Source organism: Gorilla gorilla, chromosome X (assembly GCF_029281585.2).
Source record: "Gorilla gorilla gorilla isolate KB3781 chromosome X, NHGRI_mGorGor1-v2.1_pri, whole genome shotgun sequence".
Lineage (NCBI taxonomy): Eukaryota > Metazoa > Chordata > Mammalia > Primates > Hominidae > Gorilla > Gorilla gorilla.
The window spans coordinates 51,567,988-51,595,396 of NC_073247.2; the positions used below are offsets into that span (position 1 = coordinate 51,567,988).

Sequence of the window (27,409 nt, forward strand, 5' to 3'; positions counted from 1 at the left end):
GGAGCAATTGGCTATACCATCTAGGTTTATAGGTACACTATGATGTTCACATGACAAAAATACCTAATGATGCATTTCTCAGAATTTATCCCTGTCGTTAAGCAAAGAATGACTATACTGATATAGGTATATTTTATTGACAGATCTGAGCATTTTATGTACAACAGCTACACAAAGGATATATTATCCCCATTCACACATAAAGAAACTTGAAGCCTAGAAAGTTTAAGTAGTTTTTACTTGCTCAAAGTTAGTTGGTTTATAAGTGGTAGAGCCTGCATTTATGTCTCGTTCAGTCTAAATTACTATGCTAATGCTACACTATATTATCTATCTCTCTTATACATGGTCAGGGTTATTTGGTTATGATAACTAATATGTGAAATGGTGGGGATAAACACTAAATAACTAAAAATTTATAAATTGAAAAGTGCTTTGGAAATGAGCATAATAGGAATACAAATCATTTGTTCAATAACTGCTTGGCATTTGTCTCAACGTATTTTATTATACTTTAGCTCATTGGTGACATTTTTTGGTTTCTAGAGCAATGTTGATCCCAGGGATGATGTATTTGGATATCCTCAACAATTTGAAGATAAACCAGCATTAAGTAAAACTGAAGATAGAAAAGAGTACAACATTGGTGTCCTAAGACACCTTCAGGTCATCTTTGGTCATTTAGCTGCTTCTCGACTGCAATACTATGTTCCCAGAGGATTTTGGAAACAGTTCAGGTAAACTATGGATGGACAGTAATAGAGATACTTCTTAAAATGAACATCTCAATACACTAACATTAAACCTCTAAAAGACATGTTGGAAGGCATCTTTTTTTAAGCACTGGTAATATTCAAACTGTCCTTAGTTGGGTGGGTTTTTTGTTTTTCTTTTTTTTTTTTTTTTTTAGGTCCCCTTAGGAAGAAGTAGAAACTGGCATAGTAAGGAAGGGCAACATTCTTTAGTCTCTTAACCATATTATTAACTTTTTATTAGGAAAACATCTAATAAATACAGAAGTAGGAAAAATAATATGAACCCCTGTATACTTGTCACCCAACTTCAGTAGTAGTCAACTTGTGGCCAGCCTCATTTAATCTATATTCTTAACCTATTTTTTTTTTCTTTTTTTCTTTTTCTTTTTTTTTTTTTTGAGATGGAATTTTGCTCTTGTTGCCCAGGCTGGAGTGCAGTGGTGTGATCTTGGCTCACTGCAACATCTGCCTCCCAGATTCAAGTGATTCTCCTGCCTCAGCCTCCCAAGTAGCTGGGATTACAGGCACCCACCACCATGCCTAGCTGATTTTTTGTATTTTTAGTGGAGACGGGGTTTTACCATGTTGGCCCAGACTGGTCTCGAACTCCTGACCTCAGGTGATTCCCACCTCAGCCTCCCAAAGTGCTGGGATTACAGGCGTGAGCCACTGTGCCCGGCCCCTACCTATTTCTTTCTAGATTGTTTTGAAGCAAATCTTAGTTCCATCTGTAAATACTTAAGTATGTGTCTGTAGTGTCTGTCTCAAAACATGATCATGATACCATTATGTTTTTTTAAAATTGCTTAATATCAAATATCTCTGTCAGTGTTTGAATTTACCGAGTTATCTCATAATTGGTTTTTACTGATATTTTTTAAAAATAAGATTCAGTTGAGGTCCATTTACCACAAATGGTTGGTAATGATCTTGATTATTAATCTGTTCCTTTTTTCCCTTTACAATTATGGGGGAATCGGAGGACAAATAGTTTAGCATGTAAATTTTCCCACAGTCTGAATTTTGTTGATGGAATCCCTGTGGTCGTTTATTATTTTCTGTTTTTCTTGGTCACCTGCATCTTCTATAAACACCTTATGAGATCTAGAGGCTTGATCAGATTGTGGTATTATTTTTCTTTTTGTGGAATGGATAGGCAAGGCTACTTCATAGGGGGTAATGTTTATCTCCATGAGGAGTGACATTATAATGTTTGTCTTCTTATGATGTTAACAGCGATTTATTATTTTATATATATATAATTATATATAATTTATATATATATATAATTTTTTTTTCCCCCCCTGAGATGGAGTCTTTGCTCTGTCGCCCAGGCTAGAGTACAGTGGCGTGATCTCAGCTCACTGCAACCTCCGCCTCCGGGGTTCAAGCAATTCTGCCTCAGCCTCCTGAGTAGCTAGGGTTACTGGGGTTACAGGCGTGGGCCAACCATGCCTGGCCAAGTTTTGTATTTTTAGTAGAGACGGGGTTTCACCATGTTGGCCAGTCTGGTCTTGAACTCCTGACCTCAGGTGACCTGCCTGCCTCCCAAAGTGCTGGATTATAGGCATGAGCTACTGCTCCCTGGCCTTTTTTTTTTTTTCTTTTTTTTTTGAGATAGAGTCTTGCTCTGTTGCCCAGGCCGAAGTGCAATGGCTCGATCTCAGCTCACTGCAACCTCTGCCTCCCAGGTTCAAGCGATTCTTCAGCCTCAGCCTCTCAAGTAGCTAGGACGACAGGCCCACCACACCCCGCTAATTTTTTGTAGTTTTAGTAGAGATAGGGTTTCGCCGTGTTGGCCAGGCTGGTCTCAAATTCCTGACGTCAGGTGATCCACCCGCCTCGGCCTCCCAAAGTGCTGGGATTACAGGCGTGAGCCACTGCACCCGGCCAATTATCATTATCTTAATACAGTATTTCTTCAGGGTTATAAAATAACAATATTTTATTTTTTCATTTAATAGCTAGAAAAGATCTATAAAGGGAAAATTGCCCTCACCATTTTCTTTTTAAGTTAGAAAACTCAGATTACATTTTTATCTTGTTTCCTTTGACTTTAAGTCAGTACTACGTCATGCACTGTGCTAAAATAACTACAGTACAACCACGTAACTCTTACTGTGTATGAAAAGGGGTATAATTCTTTATAGCAGTGAGGTTTGGTTTGGTTTGTTTTGTAAGTAATCCTCCTTGGAATCCCTTCAAGGTGCTTCCCGGCCAGCTGAGAGGAGCGGGGAACGAAGGGTCACCTGATACTCTGATCCGCCTTCCCTTCTTCTGACAAAGCAGTATAAATTTCTTTTCCTCCCCTAACTAGGCCCTCTACTTACTCTGTACTAGTGTCTTGCGTGGACCACCCTCCCTCCCATCTCTCATTTTGCTTTTAGTCCCGTCACCCAGCATACCATTCTCCCTCCTCTCTGACTATTTCAGTTCTGTCTTCTTTCCCTAGGTTATTCCAATTCCATCTCTGCCTTAAGGCTATTTTAGCATTTCTGTTTATGCTCTTCCAAATTGAAGAACACAAACAGAGGCTTATACTGGGTTTTTTTTTTTGAGACAGAGTCTCACTCTGTGGCCCAGGCTAGAGTGCAGTGGTGTGATCTCGGCTCACGGTAACCTCTGCCCCCTGGGTTCAAGCAATTCTCCTGTCTTGGTAGCTGGGATTACAGGCGCCTGCCACCATGCCCAGCTAATTTTTGTATTTTTAGTAGAGACCGGGTTTCACCATATTCGTCAGGCTGGTCTTGAACTCCTGACTTCAGGTGATCCACCCGCCTCAGCCTCCCAAAGTGCTGGGATTACAGGCGTGAGCCACTGCGCCCAGCTGAGGCTTACACTTTTTAAACTTTCGTCTTGTCATTCAGTTACAATTTTTTCTCTTGTAATGCCTTTGCTTTTTTGACTTTTCGGTTACTCCCTGTGCTAGTGGAGCTCGGTTTGTATAGACTAGCACTTTGGATTATCCACACTTTAGACACATAATCTACTCTTGACACAAGCGGGTTAGTTAACTACACTTCCTCACCCCACTCTTTTATTTTGAAAAGTTTCAAACCTACAGAAAAGGTGAAGAAGGGGTATAATTATCACCTTTATGTTATATTCTTTATGCGGTTTTACTAATTAACATTTTGCCATATTTGCTTGCCATATGTGTGCTTGGTTTTTGGTTTATTTTTTTCTTAAGTTTTGTTTGTTTGTTTTTTGTTTTTTGTTTTTTTGAGATGGAGTCTCGCTCTGTCACCCAGGCTGGAGTGCAGTGGCATGATCTTGGCTCACTGCAAGCTCCCCTTCCTGGGTTCACACCATTCTCCTGCCTCAGCCTCCCGAGTAGCTGGGACTACAGGTGCCTGCCACCATGCCCAGCTAATTTTTTGTATTTTTAGTAGAGACAGAGTTTCATTGTGTTAGCCAGGGTGGTCTCGAACTCCTGACCTCGTGATCCACCCGGCTCGGCCTCCCAAAGTGCTAGGATTACAGACGTGAGCCACCGCGCCCGGCCTTTTTTCTTAAGTTGATAGTGAAGTTGCAAACAGGACGCTTCACCCCTTCATACTTCATACTTCAACATATATCTTATAAGAGATCATATATCAGAATAAGGCAGTTTTCCTACTTATGTATGATACAATTATATCCAAGTAATATAATAACGATTTTTAATCTCTAATATTCATCAGTATATATTCCGATTTCCCAAAAATGGTCTTTATAACTTATCTCTCTATCCCAATCTGATACTCATGAAGGAATCACAAGGATTTGGCTGTTAGCTCTTTAGTTGCGTTTTATGTAAAATAATCTCCCTAACTTGTGACTTGTATCGCACTGAAATTTTTATAAAGAGTCCAGGCCAGTTGTCTTGCAGAATGTCCTTTTTGATTTGTGTGATTGTTTCCTGATGATTAGCTTTATGTTAAATGTTGAGGGGGTGGGGGCAATAAAACTACATAATTGATGTTTTGTGTTTCTCACTGCACTGTATTGGGAGGCATGTGTTATCCACTTAATTATTAAGTGATATTAATTTTGATTTCTTGGTGTCGTAACAGATTTATAAAGGGTACCTTTTCCCTTTTGAAATTGGTTGATTACATGTTTGAAAGTTTAAGGAGTTGAATATGGTTTGAAAGTAAATAGAACGGACTGGTGTAATTTCCAGTAATGAAACAAGCTGATTTTTAACAAATAATATATTTGATTTTAAACTTACTGTATACAAATTTTTACTTGTGTAAAATATAATAGAGATCAGATTATTTGCTATGTAGAAAAGGTTTTACAAAAGTATAAACAGACAGTTCTTGCATACTTTAAAATGTCATTTCTTGCTTAGAACAAATACACTTAAATTCTCTATGTACATTATTCTGTATATACAAAATCAGGTATTATTGATAGTTTCCAGCAGTGCCTGAGTTTTAGCAGTATGAGTTCTCATTTTTGTGGTATGTAGTGATGGTGTCTTTTCTTAGATTACTCAAGAGATTAACTCTAGAACAAGTTAAACCTTTCTCTCTTCACTTGAGAAAAAAATAAATTTAAGAGTAACTAGATCTGATCTTTTTACTATTTATAATCCAAAATTTAAGCAAAATGAAAGAAATAAAATAGTGATTGTAACATCCACATAAGAGTGAGATCCACCACCTCATCTTAATAGTGTCTTTAATTGGATTCAAAATGCATGCATGTGTCATACCACCTGAAGCAACCATCCTTCCTGGAGCCGTACTATCCATCAATTACACCACTAGTTTCGTGGCAGTTCTTTGCCGCTAGAGTACTAGTTTTACTATGAGGCTCACTCTCTTACCCCACTACATTCTACAGGGAAAGCACATTCTTTTTTTTCTACTTTTTCCATGTAATTGAGGAATAAAATCTCGGTTTTATATACTGTTGTTTGTGGTCTTGTTGCTTTTTTTTCCCCCTGAAAAATATAGTTGTACATATTGTTCTGTGAATGTTACATGTTACATGTTTTATTTCATTCATTTCTTAGGCTTTGGGGTGAGCCTGTTAATCTGCGTGAACAACACGATGCTTTAGAATTTTTTAATTCATTGGTGGATAGTTTAGATGAAGCTTTAAAAGCTTTAGGACATCCAGCTATGCTAAGTAAAGTCTTAGGAGGTTCCTTTGCTGATCAGAAGATCTGCCAAGGCTGCCCACATAGGTAAGTACTAATTACACATTGAAAGTATATGTTGTACCATGTATATACTAACAAAAATAAAATTTTTACTAGTACTTACATACAAAAGTGGAGTATATCACTGATTACTAAATACCTGAAACAGAATGATTTATATACTTTGCATACCTTACTGCTGTGGGGCTTTTTTTTGTTTTTGTCAGTTAACTTTTAGTTCCTTCTACTCTGCCTGATCTCTTAGCCATTTTATTATATTATACTCTTACAGTCTCTTTCTTCCTTTCCTTTCCTTTCTCCTTTTTCTTTTCCTTTCTCTTGTTTTTTCTTTCTTTCTTTTTTGAAAGAGACAAGGTTTCTCTTTGTTGCCTAGGCTGGAGTTCAGTGGCATGATCGTAACTCATAGTAACTTTGAACTTGTGGGCTCAAGCAATCCTACTGCCTCAGCCTCTCAAATAGCTGGGACTACAGGCATGTGCCACCACACCTGGCTAATTTGTAAATTTTTTTAGAGATCGGATCTCTTGTTGCCCAAGCTGGTCTCAAAACTGCTGACCTCAAAATCAGTCGTCACACCTCAACTTCCCAAAGTGTTGAGATGACAGGCGTGAGCCACTGCGCCCGACCTACTCTTATATTCTTTTACAGAAGATTATTCCTGAGGAAATAAAATGGCATTTTGCATATAGCTACAGGTGTTATTTGTAAATTTGCCCTTTATCTTAGAACTTGAGTGATTATAATAGTGTAAATACAGTAAGTTTAGAAGATGACAAAGCTATGGTAGTGTTTCCTATACAAATGAAATAATGACTTTTAAAATAGCATTGATTATTGTCATTATCTTTAAGGTATATTTGTATACAAAACATATCAAACCTATCGTAAAAAAAAGATTTTACAAGAAAAACATTGACAAAACAAATTGTTTGACTTGAAAATTGATTAAGGGCTTCTATTAGAAATAGTTAATGAGTTCATTACTGATAAATATACATGCCTGTCACATGGAAGTTTTATTTTGGGACTTGTTATAATATGGATTAATGTTGATTTGCAGCGTTTTTCACCAAAATGTCACAGTAAGATAGTATTTTCTACAATCCAAACTGTATTAAATATAGTCATGGGTTGAGTACACATGTGGTTTGTTGGGGTGTTTTGTTTTTGATTACCAGGAAATGATTGGGTGAGAGGTAATACTATATAAATGAGAAATTTCTAGCAAGTTATAGTCTTACCACTCATTCATAATTAGGGAATATACTTACTCACTTAGCCTAGGCAACTTTTAGTCCTTTTGAAAGGCCTTTTATATTAGGTGAACAATAAAATAAAATTTTAACCTTGTTTTTAATTAGTGATAAAAACAGCCAACTTTGGGGTCATTTGTTCATGTTACTCCTCCTTAGTTTTAGACAATTTTCTAAATTATTTGGAAATCACTGGTTTTCTTTGGCAAGTGAAATGTCAAAAGATTATGGTCTTGAAATCAGATCCTTATACCTGATCAACAGCTAAACTAGTCTTATTTTTTTAACTAGCTGGGCATGGGGGTGGACTCCTGTAGTCCCAGCTGCTTGGGAGGCTGAGTCAGGAGGATCGCTTGAGCCCAGGAGTTAGAAGTTCCAGTGAACTATGATCATGCCACTACATTCCAGCCTGGGTGACAGAGTGAGACCTCACCTCATTAAAAACAAAAAAGAAACTCTACTTTGAGTGCCCATACAACCATTCTGTTTTTCACTCTCAGTACAGTATTCATTGAATTACATGAATCTTTGTGTTACAAGATTTTGCCCAACTGTAGGCTAATATAAGTGTTCTGAACACATTTAGGGTAAGCTAGGCTAAAGCTATGATGTTTGGTAGGTTGGGTGTATTAAATGCATTTTCAGCTTATGATATTTTCAATTTATGATGGGTTTATTGGGCTGTAGCCATTTCATAAGCAAAGAGCATCTGTACTTGCTGCAGAGACCATATGCTTCACAAAGCCTAAGATAAATTTACTATCTGGCCCTTTACAGAAAGACTTTGCTGTCCTCTAATGTTAGAACACCTTCTTTTTATAGGTGTTGAAGAATATCCTACTTTTGAAGTGTAGTCTAAGATCTAACTTTTTTCCCTCTATGGGCTGTTCCCTGATTATATAGTAGCAATTTGCTTAATACATGCTTTATATTCCATTCATACAATTTATAAATGCCTTTGTGTACCTTTTTTCCGGAGTTTAAAATTCCTTAAATAAGGGACTATCTTAAACATTGAATATCCCTCAGTGCTTTTACACATAGAAAGCACTCTCAGTCTATCCATTGGATGAATTAATGGTTAATAATGTATTCCTCGCATCCCTTGTTTTGCATTTATGCATGTGTCTCACCAGAAATTGGAAAGTCTCTTTGGTAGAAAATGACCATAAACTGGGATTCTAGCTCCTTCTCAGGTTGCTAATCCTGTACTCATTTGTGTGTTCAAACTTTTGCTTTACTAAGGCTTCCATTACAGAAAAGGAAGAATATATAAAAATTTAGCTTATTCATAGTTTATCATTTTCAGAACTTAATAAATTCATGCTTTGGCTTCAGCATGAATTACTATCTAAACAGATAACACTAGAAGCAGCATCATATACTACAAAGAGATTAAGCTGTGAGCCCAGACAGATTCAACTTTAAAATACCATTTCACCTAATAATCTTGATCAAGTTAACTTTTTTATTGCTAACATTCTATGACTTACGGGTTTTGCATTATAAAAATGGCAAATGTATGGGTGCGGCAAACCAACACGGCACATGTATACATATGTAACAAACCTGCACGTTGTGGACATGTACCCTAGAACTTAAAGTATAATTTAAAAAAAAAAAAAAGGCAAATGTAGTTTACATTAAGTCCATAACTAAAATGTTTACAAAACTAAGGGATAAATCCTTTTTTTTAAATCGTTTTTAGGTACGAATGTGAAGAATCTTTTACGACCCTAAACGTAGACATTAGAAATCACCAAAATCTTCTTGATTCTTTGGAACAGTATGTCAAAGGAGATTTACTGGAAGGTGCAAATGCATATCATTGTGAAAAATGCAATAAAAAGGTACGGGCTGTCCAGTTTTGTTTAATTTTTATTACATTTAATGGATTTAGAAGAAATTGGTTTTTTTGGTTCGTCCTCACAAGTCACCCTATTTTTATTTTCTCCTACTTTGGTATAGTGGTAGCAGAGAAGTAGTCAATATGATAACTAATAGAAGGTTTGGCAAGGAAGGAAAAAAAGTAGTGCCAAAGGGGCTAGGTAAATAAGATAAAAATAGGTAAATAAGAGTGAATAATTTTAAAAGTCATAACGTGATAGCACGTTCTCTTATATAAGTTACACAGACACTTTCCATCTCTACCGAGAAACAAATTGCCATTGTGAACCCCTCAAAGATACAGAGCTGATAGAGGAAAACATTTCTCCTGTCATGTCCAGGATTACTTGTCAAGACCAAAACATTTGCTGAAACCATTAATTACTTTATTGAACCACATAAGATTTCTTTTAGACTAGTCAAGTGGCCCATAAGATTTCTTTTATCACCTATGTTATAAAACCATTTATTTTGGAAACTTACTAGCAGTTCTTTGAGAGAGATGATTCACACGCATTATAGTAATGAATAAGGTGTATCTTTGGGAGCTCCCAAACCTTTTCACCCTCAAGTCACTTGTGTTGTTTTGGCCTTATGCACCACTTAGAGAAGTCCTGAAGTTTAAAGATTGAGATTGTGGGCTGTAAAGCCATACTGCCTGCCACCTGCAGCTCCTGAGACCTGAGGCAAGTTACTTGACCTCTCTGTGATTACTAATTTTCATCTTTTAAGGTTCAGTAGTACACACTTGAGAAGGTTGTAAGGATTCGGTATGTTTTTACTTGTGCGGCACTTAGTATATATTACCTGGCATCTGAATTACCCAACAAATATTAGCTACTCTTATTGTTATTGTAGTTCTTTGGTTTGTGCATAGGAAACCACCTTCGTGGGAATAACAGTAAACATCAAACAGGTAATAGTGGCTAGATAACAATGACAGAAACCAGTCAACAACTTACCATTTGCATATTATTAATTTCAGCATTTAAATCAGCTGATAGGATTATCTTGATTATGCTCATTGTCATGTATTTGTTTATACTTAAAAATTCAGATAAGTCTTAATATCATTTAAAAGTTTGCTTGGGGTTTTTTTTTTTCCTGTGGATTTTAATAGAACATCTGGTAACTTTGTCTTGTTTATTTTAGGTTGATACCGTAAAGCGCTTGCTGATTAAAAAATTACCTCCTGTTCTTGCTATACAACTAAAGCGATTTGACTATGACTGGGAAAGAGAATGTGCAATCAAGTTCAATGATTATTTTGAATTTCCTCGAGAGCTGGACATGGAACCTTACACAGTTGCAGGTGTCGCAAAGCTGGAAGGGGATAATGTAAACCCAGAGAGTCAGTTGATACAACAGAGTGAGCAGTCTGAAAGTGAGACAGCAGGAAGCACAAAATACAGACTTGTGGGTGTGCTCGTACACAGTGGTCAAGCGAGTGGGGGGCATTATTATTCTTACATCATCCAAAGGAATGGTGGAGATGGTGAGAGAAATCGCTGGTATAAATTTGATGATGGTGATGTAACAGAATGTAAAATGGATGATGACGAAGAAATGAAAAACCAGTGTTTTGGTGGAGAGTACATGGGAGAAGTGTTTGATCACATGATGAAGCGTATGTCATACAGGCGCCAGAAAAGGTGGTGGAATGCTTATATACTTTTTTATGAACGAATGGACACAATAGACCAAGATGATGAGTTGATAAGATATATATCAGAGCTTGCTATCACCACCAGACCTCATCAGATTATTATGCCATCAGCCATTGAGAGAAGTGTACGGAAACAGAACGTACAATTCATGCATAACCGAATGCAGTACAGTATGGAGTATTTTCAGTTTATGAAAAAACTGCTTACATGTAATGGCGTTTACTTAAACCCTCCTCCCGGTGAGTATCAAGAGAGTTTAGCTTCGGAGTAATAAAGAATAATTTCTAGTAGGCGTCAACATGTTTAAGTTCATAAAATTAATGTTTTCACTTTAAATGAGTCTAAATTGCTGGGTGTGGTGGTTCACGCCTGTAATCCCAGCACTTTGGGAGGCCGAGGTAGGTGGATCACCTGAGGTCAAGAGTTCAATACCAGCCTGACCAACATGGTGTGAAACCCCATCTCTACTGAAAATATAAAAATTAGCCAGGCATGGTGGCATGCACCTGTAGTCCCAGCTACTCCCTGTAGTCCCAGCTACTCCGGAGGCTGAGGCAGGAGAATCGCTTGAACCTGGGAGGTGGAGGCTGCAGTGACCCAAATTGATGCCACTGCACTCCAGCCTGGGTGACAGTGAGTCTCCATCTCAAAAAAATAAAATAAAAAAATAAATGGGTCTAAATTAAAGTAGCCTGAGAAGGGTTCTTAACAAATTTAGGACTTCTCAAAATTAATGGAAACACAGACTTGTTTGGAAATGGGGTTGGAAAATAAAAATGTGTTTTTATATCTGCATTTTATTTATAGGGCAAGATCACCTGTTGCCTGAAGCAGAAGAAATCACTATGATCAGTATTCAACTTGCTGCTAGGTTCCTCTTTACTACAGGATTTCACACAAAGAAAGTAGTCCGTGGCTCTGCCAGTGATTGGTACATTGCTTTGGATTTTCATTCCTATTATACTAATGTTTGGTTTGCTTCTTTAATAGATTGCTTTATGTTTTTCTAAACCAAGAGAATTTTGTTTGAAGTTTGGAATATAGAATAAAAACTCTGGGTCACAATAGAGAAATCATATTAAAATAGTTACTTAGTCTAAACATGGCCTTTTGTTATTCAGAAGCTGACTTCTGCTTCTATTACCTTGTATCGTATCTTTGACATCCCTGCACCAAAGACTAGAAGATGAGACTGGGAGACAGTGACTCACACCTGTAATCCCAGCACTTTGGGAAGCCAGGGTGGGAGGATTGCTTGAGCTCGGGAGTTCAGGAACAGCCTAGGCAACATAGACCCCCATCTCTTCAAAGAAGATTTTAAAAATTACCCAAGTATGGTGGTGCACACCTGTAATTCCAGCTACTCGGAAGGCTGAGGTGGGAGGATCGCTGGAGCCTGGGAGGTTGAAGCTGCAGTGAGCCATGACTGTGCCACTGCACTCCAACCTGGGCAGCAGAGCAAGACCCTGTCTCAAACAAAACCAAGGATTACAAGATGAGACTGAAAAGTGTAAGCTACTTATGAAATTTATTAGGTTTTAGCTTACCTAGATTGAATTCTGACACCGATTAAAAGGGTAAAAAATTAAAATGGTTTTCTTAAGTTTCTAATTGTGAAAGTATAGAGGCCAATTATAATACATTGATTTAATAATTTTTACTTACTCATTTCAGGAATATGTCAAGATAAGGGGGTGGTATTTTGTCATTGAACCTAGGAAGAGTTTGTTAATGGATTTTTAGAGGACAAGCTTTCACCTGTTTGGTAACTCTGAGAGAATAGACCAAGTCATAGTATTTATCTATTGTTTTAATATTGGAAGCAACCTTTGCTGGTTCTCTCCAGCAGTAGAGGAAGATCTTTGTCTTTTTTTTGGTTCAATGAGATTCATCCTTTTACTATAGAGAACAAGTTATTGAATTAATAGTCATAGGTTTTTTTGTTTTATTTTAGGTATGATGCATTGTGTATTCTCCTTCGTCACAGCAAGAATGTACGTTTTTGGTTTGCTCATAACGTCCTTTTTAATGTTTCAAATCGCTTCTCCGAATACCTTCTGGAGTGCCCTAGTGCAGAAGTCAGGGGTGCGTTTGCAAAACTTATAGTCTTTATTGCACATTTTTCCTTGCAAGATGGGCCATGTCCTTCACCTTTTGCCTCTCCTGGACCTTCTAGTCAGGTAATTGCACAGCTTTCTTTCTAAATGATGAGATGTTTACAAATAAATTGTGTTTCCTGGAAGTCGAAGTCACAAGCATATGTGCATCCACTTGATATGTTTACCTAACAGAAACACACAATATGATGTCAGTGAGTTCCATTTAATATTACTGCATGGCAATGAGTAGTAATTATTGGCTCTTTAAAAATGTAAGAGAATTTTCTCTGTTCGGTTACATGCAGTAGCTTAATTATAAGTTTACTGTTAAGTAGATTTTTTCCTATTTTGAAGGTTTTTTAAATAGTCTTAGATTTTTTAAAAAAATTACAAGTGTAAAAAATTATAATGAAATCCACCTCTGATCTTCATTCCCTTTCCCAAGAAGCAAAATAGTTTAGTTTGTGTGATCAGTCCTTCCATAAATGTATGCCTGTATCAGCATATGTGCATGTCCTTTTTATGCAAGTAGAAGTATACATATACCTTGTTGCTGTAAAACAGGTAATGTTTTATCCTTTACAGGCTTATGACAACTTAAGCTTGAGTGATCACTTACTAAGAGCAGTACTAAATCTCTTGAGAAGGGAAGTTTCAGAGCATGGGCGTCATTTACAGCAGTATTTCAACCTGTTTGTAATGTATGCCAATTTAGGTAAGAATTTAAGTTTTTCAGAATTCTGTTTTGATGTATCATATTAAATTGTGAAGTCATTTAGGTCAAGTGATGAAATATAATCTGATCTGAAGTAGAAACAATTTCCCATAAAACCTGTTGTGAATTTTATCTGAACATGGCATTTTCACCTTTTACTTTGTTTATGCATGTGTCTTTGTAGTAGACACAGGTCAGAATCTGTGTTTTGATTTTTTTTTTTTTTTTTTTTTTAATCTCCTAATGCAGTGGTGCCAAATCTGGCTGCTTTTGGAAAATACTGGTTTCTAGGCCTCTTCTCACACTGACTGAATCAGCATCCCCAAAGCTAATGTCAGGGAATCCATGTTTTCAAAGGGGTCCCCAAATGGTTGTGATACTCACCAAATTTAGGTAGCAGACTTGGTCTGTACATAAGTTTTTGTTTAAGTAAACTACAATTATGGATAATATAAATACTCGCTTAAAATATTAATTTAGGGGCCGGGCACAATGGCTTATGCCTGTACTCCCAGCACTTTGGGAGGCCAAGGCAAGAGGATTGCTTGAGCCCAGGAGACTAACCTAGGCACCATAGGGAGACCCTATCTCTACAAAATAAAATTTTAAAATTAGCTGGGTGTAGTGGCATATGCCTGTAGTCCTAGCTACTTGGGAGGCTGAGGTGGGAGAATCACTTGAGCTAAGGAGGTTGAGGCTGCAGTGACCCGTGATTGCATCACTGCACTCCAGCCTGGGCAACAGAATGAGACCCTGTCTCCAAAAAGCAAACAAACCAAAAAGTCATATATCCAAAATGAAGTTCTATATCCAGGCGTACCTGTCATTTCAGGTTTTTTTCTGTGATCTTACTTAATCACCATTGGATCCATGGCCCTTTTAACATAAGGGAGATTGTACTTTTCATTTGTCTATTTAGTTTGTCTTCTTTTCCCTTGTCTTTTCTGTAATTGCAGATATTTGGGTATTTGTAGATGAGAAAGAGAATATTTATTACACAGACAAGCATAAGTGGAATCTGTATTTCAAACTTAAAAATGCCAAATTTAGACATTTAGAAAAATCCTATTCTGTTCAACTCTTTTAGATATTGCCTGTTCACAAAGCACACATCATTGTTCCATAATGTAACCTACTTGTAAAATTTTCCTGCTGAAAACAAATACTGTAGGGCCTGTAAACCTTAATATGAAGTCCTTAAGATCAGATATGCATTGGGATTGAGAATTGTTTGGATTTAAGAAAAGCAAGGCAGTGCATGTATCAACATCTCTATAGCAGGGTCTGAGACAACAACTTACAATTGAACACATTAATATTTCTACAGTAAAATATGAATATTTATACTGAAGGGAGAAATAAAGACTATAAGTAGCCTTTAGTCAGTTTGGGCTAGGTTATCCCACCAACCACATTTTGACAGCAACTTAATGAAAAACTTTGTTGGGCTGGGCGAGGTGGCTCATGCCTGTAATCCCAGCACTTTGGGAGGCCGAGGCAGGCGGATCACCTGAGGTATGGAGTTCAAGACCAGCCTGGCAAACATGGCGAAACCCCATCTCTACTTAAAAATACAAAAATTAGCAGGGCGTGGTGGCGGGCATCTGTAGTCCCTGCTATTCGGGAGGCTGAGGCTTGAATCTGGGAGGCAGAGGTTGCAATGAGCCAAGATCGCGCCACTGCACTCCAGCCTGGGCAACAGGGCAAGACTCCATCTCAAAAAAAAAAAAAAAACTTGTTATAATAATAGCTTTTGGGCCGGGCGCGGTGGCTCACATCTGTAATCCCAGCACTTTGGGAGGCCGAGGCAGTTAGATCACAAGGTCAGGAGTTCAAGACCAGCCTGACCAACATGGTGAAACCCCGTCTCTACTAAATATACAAAAATTAGCCGGGCGTGGTGGCACATGCGTGTAATCCCAGCCACTCAGGAGGCTGAGGCAGAAGAATCGCTTTAACCCAGAAGGCGGAGGTTGCAGTGAGCTGAGATCACACCACTGCACTCCAGCCTGGGAGACAAAGCGAGACTCCATCTTAAAAAAAATTAAAAATTAAAATAGCTTTTGGAATCTTAGGATTTCAGATAAGAGGTTGTGGACCTGTTTTTATTATGTTTTTGGGAATATGGCAATAAATAAGATTGTCTAATGGGATATAGAAGCAAATAATGTAGTTGCCATAAAATATGTTAATAGCTATAATAGGGAAAATGCAAAGTGCATCACGGGGGCATGGTACCTGAAGGGATTTGGGGAGTGCAGAAGACTTAATGGGGAATGTAACGTGGGAATTGGTTAGTTGAGCTTTCCATCTAGAGTGTGAACAGCAGATGCAAAGACTTGATAAACTTGGCGTGGCTTATTGGATGGGATGAAAATTGTCCAGTCTGACTAGAATTGATGTAAGATGGGAATGGCAGGAGTTTCTGATCATGCAGTTCTAATAGGCCTTGTGAGAGAGACTGAGGCATTGGATGAGCCGTTGTAGGGTTTTGAACAGATAATACCATCTAGAAAGAGCACTGTGGCCACTGTGGAATGTATTGCAGTGGAGTAAGATCCCAGAGAGTGTTAAAATGATCTATAGACATAAGATCATTGTGACCTGTACTGGAGAACTGGCAGTGAGGGAGATACAAGTGGACAGAGAGATATATGGTGCTTTTTATAAGAAGTGGAATCAGTGGGTTTGGTGATGGGATATTCAGAGAAGGAGGGGACAGGGAAGAGATGTGAAGAATGATGCCCAAAATTCTAACATGAACAACTGTGAGTGGATAGTGGTACCATTTACTGAGGGGAAACACAGGAGGAGAAACGTGTGTAATGGAAGAAAGGGGTGAGTTCAGTTTGGGTAGATTGAGTTTGAGCCTGTGTGACACCCAAATGGAGATATACAGTATAACAGTAAGTAATTTGTCTTGAAATGTTTTTGAATCATCTGAATGAAAATATCTAGAACATTAAAGCCGTGAGCGTGGGCTAGATCATCCAGGGAAATCAGTGTGAGAAGATAGCCTGGCATGGGAACTTGGAGAAACATCAGTTTTTAAGAGACAGGAAGGAGGAGTCGCAAATAAGAACAAAAAGAGGTAGAAAGAAAATCAGGAATCCAGGGAGGAAGAAGTGGTTATGGTTTGAGAGCTGCTCCTTAGCTTATTACTGTGAAGAGGGGCCAAAACCAAATTGGCATGAGTTGAGGAATAGAAAATGAGAAAGTAGAGAGACCAAATGTAGGTATCTTTTTCAAGAAGTTTGGCTGTAGAGGAAAGAAGAGAGGCAGGCAATTTATAAAAGAGTTCTTGCTTCTCATTTAATGTAGTTATTTTGTTGTTTTCATCCTCCTTACAAATGAGGGTCGCAGTCTTGGTTAGTACCTTTAGACTCTCCAGGCTGTAGAAAGTGTTCGTCTTCTGGTCGGGCGTGGTGGCTCATAATCCCAGCACTGTGGAAGGCCAAGGCGGGCAGATCACGAGACCACCCAGGCCAACATGGTGAAACCCCGTCTCTACTAAAAATACAAAAATTAGCTGGGCATGGTACGTGCCTGTAGTCCAGCTACTGGGGAGGCTCAGGCAGGAGAATTGCTTGAACCCGGGAGGCAGAGGTTGCAGTGAGCTGAGATCATGCTACTGCACTCCATCCTGGTGAGAGAGCGAGACTGTCTCAAAAAAGAAAGAAAGTGTTCATCTTCCTTACAGTGAGCCAGTGTGATTGGAATGTCATGGTCATAGTCACTGTTGAACAATGTTAATACTTATACTCAATGGGTGAGTTTTCTTTTCTAGTAAAATAATTCTCTGAATGCTAAGTAAAAGTGATAAAATTACAAATCAAAATTTTTCTGATCATAAAAATTATAGACAAGATATTTTGTATAACTGCTTGTTTTATTAATGAAGCCCTTGCCATCTTAATTTTTTCCTCATATTTTTCTCCCTCTCTTTCTTCTCCCCTTCACTCCTTTTTGTTGTAGGTGTGGCAGAGAAGACACAGCTTCTGAAATTGAGTGTACCTGCTACTTTTATGCTTGTGTCTTTAGATGAAGGTCCAGGTCCTCCAATCAAATACCAGTATGCTGAATTAGGCAAATTATACTCAGTAGTGTCACAGCTGATCCGCTGTTGCAATGTCTCTTCAAGAATGCAGTCTTCAATCAATGGTAAATTTGAATGCTCCATTCTTTACACTAGTTTTGTTTGTTTGTTTTGAGACGGAGTTTTGCTGTTGTTGCCCAGGCTGGAGTGCAATGGCGTGATCTCGGCTCACTGTAACCTCCGCCTCCCTGGTTTAAGCCATTCTCCTGCCTCAGCCTCCCAAGTAGCTGGGATTACAGGCGCCCACCACCATGCCCGGCTAATTTTGTATTTTTAGCAGAGACAGGGTTTCGCCATGTTGGTCATGCTGGTCTCGAACTCCTGACCTCAGGTGATCTGCCCTCCTCGGCCTCCCAAAGTGCTGGGATTACAGGTGTGAGCCACCATGCCCAGCCCTCTTTATGGTAGTTTTTAAATGCTGCTGGGCATATATAGTACTAAGAGTCTGGAGGAAGATTTTTGCTTTGGAATATTTTAGCCCTGTACCTTTTTTACGTGTTTAATGGGGATCTTTTTTCTGTCTCCTTGTGACTGAGGTTGATACCATGTTTATGAAATAGTTTAGGAATTAACTTTTTAGGCTGGGCTCAGTGGCTCATGCCTGTAATCCCTATGCTTTGGGGGAGGCCAACGCAGGAGGATCACTTGAGCTCAAGAGTTTGAGCTTGGGCAACATAGCGAGACTTCATCTCTACTAAAAATTAACAACAAAAAAGTTGGCTGGGTGTGGTGGTGTGCACCTGTTGTCCCAGCTACTCAGGAGACTGAAGTGGGAGAATCACTTCAGCCCAGGAGATCAAGGCTGCAGTGAGCTGTGGTCACGCCACTGCACTCCAGCCTAGGTGACACAATGAGACCCTGTGTCAAAAAAAAAAAATTTAACTTTTTATATTTAGATTTTGCATTTTTATATCTTGGTGTATCTATCTGATCGTTATAATGCATAATGTTACTTTCTTCGTTGTGCTTAGGAAACTTGATTTAAAATGTTATTTCTCTAAAATAAAACATTTGGCCAGACGTAGTGGCTCATGCCTGTAATCCTAGCATTTTGGGAGGCCAAGGTGGGTGGGTCACTTGAGGTCAAGAGTTCAAGACCAGCCTGGCAAACATGGCAAAACCCCGTCTCTACAAAAATACAAAAAAATTAGCCAGGCGTGGTGACGTGCACCTGTAGTCCCAGCTACTCGGAAGGCTGAGGCAGGAGAATCACTTGAACCTGGGAGGTGGCGGTTGCAGTGAGCTGAGATCGCCCCAATGCACTCCAGCCTGGGCGACAGAGCGAGACTCCATCTTAAAAAAAAAAAAAAAAAAAAAAAATTATAGGCTATTTTCTGTCGTGAAAGTTGTGTATTACTATTGTGAAGAAGCTTATTAGTTTTTTATTGGTGACAAATCTGTATTCTAGGTAATCCTCCTCTTCCCAATCCTTTTGGTGATCCTAATTTATCACAACCTATAATGCCAATTCAGCAGAATGTGGCAGACATTTTATTTGTGAGAACAAGTTATGTGAAGAAAATCATTGAAGACTGCAGTAATTCAGAGGAAACCGTCAAATTGCTTCGTTTTTGCTGCTGGGAGAATCCTCAGTTCTCATCTACTGTCCTCAGTGAACTTCTCTGGCAGGTAAAAGGAAAATAACATTTGTATGTTTATAATTTGATTTGTTATTCCTTTCATTAAGTTACTCACCATGTCTTACTTGTTTTTAGGTTGCATATTCCTATACCTATGAACTGCGGCCCTATTTGGATCTGCTTTTGCAAATCTTACTGATTGAGGACTCCTGGCAAACTCACAGGTGGATACTCTTTTTGTGACTGGAAACAATTAGGCTTGCCCAGGTGTTAGAGTTAACTGAAATTGACAGTCACCACATTTTTTTTTAACCTATTGGAGTTCTAGTGAATGTTTTATCTTAAACCTAGGACAAGGGTAAATAACAAGTTCTCCCCTTTTCCTCAGAATTTTATTTCCTTTTTTATTCTTTTTTCTCACTGCCCAAGTTTCATACTTAATAAGCCTGTTTCTTTAGAATGACTTTTTTAATTAAAGGAGGAGCTAGCTTGGGCATTTGGTAAATATTTGAATTTCATTAATGATGCCCGAGGATTATTTTATGATTAGATTACATTTGTTTTAGAATTAGTCACTTGAAGCAACTTAGTCATTAGTCACATGAAGTATAATAGTATATGTAAAAAGTCTTTAGGTAAGTACGGTTTCCATTTTTCATGGTACTTATATTCTGTAAAGTCACCACAGACACTGAGTTAGCAAATACTGAACCATTACTCCTAGGAGGAAATACAGAATTAGGTTTCTGTAAGCCTCTGTTTACATTTTTATCAACCAGTCAATACATAACCTTGTTGTATGTGTGTTTCTACTTAAAGTCATTTAATATATTTTGTTGACTCATAAAGTTCACAGCCAACAGCTCTGTAACTTAAGCCTGAACTTAAGCTTCTCAACGCATTCTGCATAAGGCAGGCACATCACAGCCTTCTTGTGGTTAGGAACATTAGATAGCACTTCAACATTATATACTTGGGTCATTTTAAACATAAAAATAACCAGCAAAAGCACAAATATGTGGAAAATGTGGCACTAAATACACCATGAAGAAGGACACTTGTTTACAGTTTAAGCTGAAACAAGACAGAATGACACTCTTCTGGACTTCAGCTAGGAATGTTTGTGTTGGACAACTTGATATTTTTGCTGCTCTGTATATGTCCACAGATGACGAAGAAAGCACCTTGATGATTGATTTTGCAGTTATAAATAAAGTTTAGGAAGTAAGCAAATTCACAAATGTGGAATTCATGAATAATGAGGGGATCAATTATAATTAGTTTTTATGAGAACTTTTAGAATGTTAACTTTTTTCCCCCGTAAAAACTAAGGTTATCCAGCTTAACTGGCCCTCAAACTTTCACTAGAATTTTTCTATTTGTTTTTGGGGTTTTTTTTGTAGTAAAAGTTGAATATATTATCTTTAATCCCAAGAGTTATATAATTGATGATAAATTATGGTATTAGTTGACAGCACTGCCAGGTTTTAGAACTTCCCTTCCCACATGGAAGATAGTATAATAGTTTGTTTGGGAAAACAATTCAAAGTCTGTGTCACAGTTTGCCTCCCATCTGCCAAGGTAATAAAACAAACTTAAAAACAAGTTCTGTAACAACAAAATGCTTAAAGAGAAGTAACAATCTGGAGTTGTAGTGGGGATTGCGAAAGCCAGAATTTGCAACTTAGTATTTTCAAATTATCTCCAAATTTACCATAATAGATTTCAAACAAATACTGTAAAAATAGCATTAAACCAAAAATCAATTTTCGTGAGACACAAAAGATAGTAGCTCAGAATTATAGTCATTTATTCAGGCAGTATTCAGTGCCCTTCTAAATATGTTCATAGGATTTGAAAGCTTCCTTCAGAGTGGATTTTAATGAAATCTAACTTTTAGTATTTTCTTTTTTAAAAATGCTGTATTTCTGGGCACAGTGGCTTACCCCTGTAATAAGCACTTTGGGAGGCCAAGGCAGGAGAATTGCTTGAGACCAGGAGTTCAAGGCCAGCTTGACCAACATAGCAAGATCTTGCCTCTATTTTTTAAAAAAAGAAAATACTGTAAGAACTTACAGTTTTAAACCAGTTAATCACATCTTAGCTCTTGTTTGATTAGAGCAAGTGATAATGGCAAAGACATACGTGCTAGAATAAATGTGGGAATTACACTTTTGTGTAATCAGATGAGTAAGATACTGTTACATGAATCACTGGCCCAAACGTGAAAATAATTTTCTCATAAAGAGCTTTTAGTTCATTCAGTAAACAATGTTCAAATATTTATAGAGTGTCTACCATGTGCCCAGCACTGCTTGGCATCAGGTAATAAGGCAAGTGAAGATAGTAGTAATAAAAATGGCATTTGAGAGCAGTTGATGCTAATGAGGAGAAAATATGATATGGCAGAAATAATGATTTACCACTTCATTGTTACTTGAAAAAACTGAAGGTAAAAGCAATTTATATGTAGTGTTTCAGATGAAACAGCAAGAGGGCCTGAACATGGTTGATTTGTCTGAAATGATTAAGCTTTGCAAAATTGTTGAAGTAATCTGTTTTGTTTGGAAATCATGAATGCATTTGATGGAGGAAAAAAATCTTACTTTGACTTTAAACATACTATTAAGTAAAATACATAGTGTATATTAGAATCTTTAAATTCTCAGTGTCCAGGTTATGTTTTCTAATTGAGGTAAAATTTACGTAACAAAACTCACCATTTCAAAGTATACAATTCAGTGACTTTTAGTACATTCACAATGTTATATAGCCATTACCACTATCTGATTCCAGAACTTTTTTTTTTTTTTTTTTTTTTGAGAGGGAGTCTCACTCTGTCGCCCAGGCTGGAGTGCAGTGGCGCGATCTCGGCTCACTGCAAGCTCCACCTCCCCGGTTCACGCCATTCTCCTGTCTCAGCCTCCCAAGTAGCTGGGACTACAGGTGCCCGCCACCATGCCCGGCTAATTATTTGTATTTTTAGTAGAGACGGGGTCTCACCGTGTTAGTCAGTATGGTCTCGATCTCCTGACCTCGTGATCTGCCCACCTCGGCCTCCCGAAGTGCTGGGATTACAGGTGTGAGCCACCGTGCCCATCCCAGAACATTTTCTTTTATTACCCCAAAAGGAAACCCCTACCCAATTAAGCAGTCACTCACCATTCCTTCTAACCCTGGCAACCACTAATCTGTTCTCTGTCTCTGTGGATTTGCCTCTTCCAGACATTTGGTAAAAATGAAATCATGCAATTTGTGTGTCTGACTTCTTTCACTTAGCTTAATGTTTTCAGAGTCCATCCATGTTATAGCATGTATCATTACTTTATAGCTGAGTAATATTTTGTTTTATGGATATATATACACCACATTTTATTTACTGGCACATAATCTTTTTAACACAAAAGAAACAAGTCATGTTTGTGCCCCTACAATCATGTTTTAAGTTAGTTCAGGGAAAGACAGGACTAGTTGGCTTTGTATTATTACTCTGTTGTAGTTTGGGAGAAACTGAAATGAAATCCTGTGTTATTGGCAAATCAGCCAAATTGTACTATTGCCTGTCAAAATGCTTTGCCTGCCGTGTATTCTCATTATTAGAATTCAAATACTGTACCTCCAAATTATGTCACTCAGTCCTAACTTGCCTTCAGAGATGCAGTTTTGTAAAAGGTATTGATGTGTAGCAAATTACGCTCGACTACAGCAGTCATAAACTTAGTTATTAACTTTTTTAAAGTTTGCATTACTCTTGAGTGTCCTGAATTCACTTCAGGTAATGTGTTTAAATTACATACATGGCAGAATTATTTTGGACTGGTAATAAGTTAGTAAGAGCTCAGACTCTGGAGTCACACTGCTCCGCAGCTATATGACCTCGGCAAGCTGTGTAACTCTGTGCCAATTTTCTCACCTGTTAAAAGGTTTAATAATAAGGCCAGGCGCAGTGGCTCATGCCTGTAATCCCAGCACTTTGGGAGGCCGAGGCAGGCGGATCATGAGGTCAGGAGATCGAGACCATCCTGGCTAACACGGTGAAACCCCGTCTCTACTAAAAATACAAAAAATTAGCTGGGCGTGGTGGCACGCACCTGTAGTCGGGCTGAGGCAGGAGAGAGGCGTGAACCTGGGAGGCAGGACTTGCAGTAAGCCGAGATGGCGCCACTGCACTCCAGCCCAGGCCGTCTCAAAAATAAATAAATAAATAAAAAATAAAGGTTTAATAATAGTACCTATTGTCTAATGTTAGATTAAATGACTAAAAGATATTATTGAGTGGCACATAGTAGGCAGTCAGTATATATTAGTTATTAGATTTTAGATGTTTTTATTTTATATCTGGTTCTCTTTCAGAATTCATAATGCACTGAAAGGAATTCCAGATGACCGAGATGGGCTGTTTGACACAATCCAGCGCTCTAAGAATCACTATCAAAAAAGAGCATACCAGTGTATAAAATGTATGGTAGCTCTATTTAGTAACTGTCCTGTTGCTTACCAAATCCTGCAGGTGAGGATTTTTTTCTTATAATTTTGTAGAAATCTTAATCAGAATTAAGGATTCTGTTTTAAAAGAAGAGAATCATGAGAACTTGGGGTTGTCATTTTAAGTTAACTTTGAAGTATTCCAAATCCTCTTATCTATATGGTTTTATTTTCTTTTGCAGGGCAATGGAGATCTTAAAAGAAAGTGGACCTGGGCAGTGGAATGGCTTGGAGATGAACTTGAAAGAAGACCATATACTGGCAATCCTCAGTACACTTACAACAATTGGTCTCCCCCAGTGCAAAGCAATGAAACGTCCAATGGTTATTTCTTGGAGAGATCACATAGTGCTAGGATGACACTTGCAAAAGCTTGTGAACTCTGTCCAGAGGAGGTAAAAAAAGCCACCAGTGTGCAGCAGATAGAAATGGAAGAGAGCAAAGTAATTCATTATTTTATAGGCCAGTGTTTATGTATTAATGATATTATTAAAAGATTATGTTGAAGTTTTGGGTTTTGAAAAATGTTTATTCGGCTGGGCACGGTGGCTCACGCCTGTAATCCCAGCACTTTGGGAGGCCGAGGCAGGCGGATCACCTGAGGTCAGGAGTTCAAGACCAGCGTGGCCAACAAGGTGAAATCCCATCTCTACTAAAAATAGAAAAATTAGTTGGGCGTGGTGGCAGGCACCTGTAATCTCAGCTACTTGGGAGGCTGAGGCTGGAGAATGCCTTGAACCCAGGAGGCACAGATTGCAGTGAGCGGAGATCGTGCCAGTGGGCTCCAGCCTGGGTGACAAGAGTGAAACTCCATCTCAAAAAAAGAAAAGAAAAGAATGTTTATTCTATGTCATTTTAAGCTAACGAAGGGAGCTTTCTTTTGGAGAAATTTCTGTGAAATTGCCTGAAATGTAGTAGTTCTGAGAGAATGCAAATCAGGTTTTTTGTTTTGTTTTGTTTTTTTGTTTTTTCCCCAAGTTCTTTATCTGCAGTAAAAGAAAAGTTGCTAATGGGTCAGTTTTGTAGATTTTTAAAATTTATTTCAAATAGAAAAAGTTAAAAGTAAACTTGAGTTTGCCTACATAATTTTTTATCTTGAAATATTCAAAATTAGGAGCCAGATGACCAAGATGCTCCAGATGAACATGAGTCGCCTCCACCTGAAGATGCCCCATTGTACCCCCATTCACCTGGATCTCAGTATCAACAGGTAAACAGGAGTCAGTTTATGGTTTTATCCCCTAGAACTGGGTTTTATGCTTAATTTTAGAGGATGGCTCAATTGTTTGTTGTGACTACAAAGTAAGAAGTAGGATTATCTAGACTAGCTTTGGGAGCATGATCCAGAAGAGGGATGGTTTGGAGTGGGGGTCATGGTGTAACATGTTTGAACTTAACCACTGTAGGGTTTTCCTTGTCAAGAAGGTGTCCTTCTTGTGCTAGTAGTTAATAAAACTGTATGAGAATTTATATCAACATAAAATGATCATTGTTTAGTGCAAAGGATTGTGGTGACATTTCCGGTGAGGTAAAATCTTCACCTGGATTCCAAAAACATTAATATATGGCAATGAAGTAAGAAGTCCTTGGTTACTTAGCCACAGGTTTCAGTGATGGTAAAAATCACTGGGGAAAAAAAGGATTTGGGTAGATTTCCATAGGTGATTAAAGTAAGTAAACTAGTAAATAAATAGCAAAAGAAATGAGATGAAGAAACATTCTAAATGATAACTTTTTCTTTCTGAAACCAAAATGTGACTAAATCAGCTCTTGTGAGGCAGTGGTACTCAAACTTGAACAGGTGTGAGTCTCCCTGGAAGGCTTGCTCCAGCAGAGAGCTAGATGCTACCCTAAAGTGTCTGATTTCATAGGTCTTCAAGGGGCTGGAAAATGTACATTTCTAGCAAGTTCCCAAGTGATGCTGCTGGTGGTCCAGGAACCATACTTGGAGAAACATTTCAGGCATTCTTTCTTACATTTCACTGTGTACATAGAAGCAAACTGAATAGTTAGGAAGTACACATTCAGCATACCTATTTTCATCTATAGAAAGTAAAGCCTGGCCAGGCGCGGTAGCTCATGCCTGTAATCCCAACACTTTGGAAGGCTGAGGCAGGTGGATCACCTGAGGTCAGGAGTTTGAGACCAGCCTGACCAACATGGAGAAGCCCTGTCTCTACTAAAAATACAAAATTAGCCGGGTATGGTGGCGCATGCCTGTAATCCCAGCTACTCGGGAGGCTGAGGCAAGAGAATCTCTTGAACCCAGGAGGCAGAGGTGGTGGTGAGTCGAGATAGCACCATTGCACTCCAGCCTGGGCAACAAGAGTGAAACTCCCATCTCAAAAAAAAAAAAAAAAAAAAAAAAAAGTTGAGCCTAAAATCTTGGCTTGGCTGATGGAGCACGTACAGAAAAATGAGAGCACTGTAGGGTTCAGACATTTTAAAAGGTTAAGGAACAAAATCCACAAGGAAGGTTAACTTCCTTTGACCCTGAGAAAGCTCTTATGTTAATCATGCCTGGTTACTTTATCATCTTGAACATTGTTCTGTTTTTAATCAGCATTATTGTGAGTTCAGGGTTACTGCTCCTGTATATCTTACATCATGGTTAGTCAATCGGATTTAGCATGTGGAAGAGTCAATAGATGCTCATAGATCATTCTCTGAAAATTTTTTACCAAGAGCAACAGTGGGTTAATCCTTTATTTGCCAGACTTGAGTCTAAATAATTTTTGGCACTAAAAATCACTTTGGCCAAAGATTTATGTGGACCTACACAATCACTGCTCTTATTCAGGGTTTTGGGGTTTGCATTTACACTACGTTTTTCAAGCCTTTTTTTGTTTTTGTTTTTGTTTTTGTTTTGCACTATAGTAGTCCAAGGGTATTTACAGAGTAAGTCCCAAGAATAAAAGTATACATTTCCAGAGACTTCAGACCATGATTTTGAAGTTGTTTTACTATGTGAAAAGTTTTAACATACAGATCTCTTCCTTTCCCAGAATAACCATGTGCATGGACAGCCATATACAGGCCCAGCAGCACATCACATGAACAACCCTCAGAGAACTGGCCAACGAGCACAAGAAAATTATGAAGGCAGTGAAGAAGTATCCCCACCTCAAACCAAGGATCAATGAAATGCACATAATTAACTGGTTCCATCAAGACTGTGCACCCAGGCCTTACAGTCCAACCTTTTTCTGTGTCTGGCTAATATTTAAAACTAGAAAAACTATTCCTAATCAACATGGAGTGGAGAGTTTATTCACTGTCTTATCTGCAGAAATTTGCTGTCAATATATAACCCGCCTGCAGTGGAAAGTGTATAGTGTTTTGTAATAAATGGCCTGATGCTAATGTGTAAATGGCAAAGGTGTATATAGTATATTAATGTTGACTGTTAATTCTTAAGCAAGAAACTTTTTTCTTGATGAGACTCACAGATCTACACAAACTACAAAAGTTAATTTTCTTGTTATACCCACTGCACTCTGCAACCAGTGTTGCCTGCCTCATGGCAGTTGGATCAGCTCCTTTACAAAAAAAAAAAAAAAAAAAAACCCAACAGCAACAAAACAGAGCCCATCCATGTCAGCCACACCAATAGTTTCATGTTAATTCTTTGCCATTGGAGTCAATTTTGCTATGAGCAATGTAAGGCTGGTAACCTTTAAATTATTTGGTTGATGTGGAAAATTGGTAATGTAA

The 27,409-nt window shown here is 38.2% G+C and overlaps 1 protein-coding gene across 8 annotated transcripts in view; it reads left to right on the forward strand.

Moving 5' to 3' along the window:
* Positions 1 to 27,073, forward strand: part of USP9X (ubiquitin specific peptidase 9 X-linked) — a 147,406-nt gene extending 120,333 nt beyond the window's left edge. For 4 of the 8 annotated variants that reach the window (XM_019019262.4, XM_055376429.2, XM_019019261.4 and 1 more), the window contains exons 32-45: positions 547 to 737; positions 5,764 to 5,937; positions 8,875 to 9,016; positions 10,206 to 10,959; positions 11,528 to 11,651; positions 12,675 to 12,900; positions 13,405 to 13,534; positions 17,510 to 17,695; positions 19,039 to 19,259; positions 19,346 to 19,434; positions 23,564 to 23,720; positions 23,878 to 24,138; positions 24,810 to 24,905; positions 26,701 to 27,073. In XM_019019262.4, coding sequence (XP_018874807.2) covers positions 547 to 737; positions 5,764 to 5,937; positions 8,875 to 9,016; positions 10,206 to 10,959; positions 11,528 to 11,651; positions 12,675 to 12,900; positions 13,405 to 13,534; positions 17,510 to 17,695; positions 19,039 to 19,259; positions 19,346 to 19,434; positions 23,564 to 23,720; positions 23,878 to 24,138; positions 24,810 to 24,905; positions 26,701 to 26,838 — 2,889 coding nt within the window. In that variant the 3' untranslated portion in view covers positions 26,839 to 27,073. The remainder of the gene's footprint in view (positions 1 to 546; positions 738 to 5,763; positions 5,938 to 8,874; positions 9,017 to 10,205; positions 10,960 to 11,527; positions 11,652 to 12,674; positions 12,901 to 13,404; positions 13,535 to 17,509; positions 17,696 to 19,038; positions 19,260 to 19,345; positions 19,435 to 23,563; positions 23,721 to 23,877; positions 24,139 to 24,809; positions 24,906 to 26,700) is intronic. The other 4 variants (XM_055376430.2, XM_055376431.2, XM_004064019.5 and 1 more) reach the window with 1 other exon arrangement.
* The last annotated feature ends 336 nt before the right edge of the window (positions 27,074 to 27,409 follow it).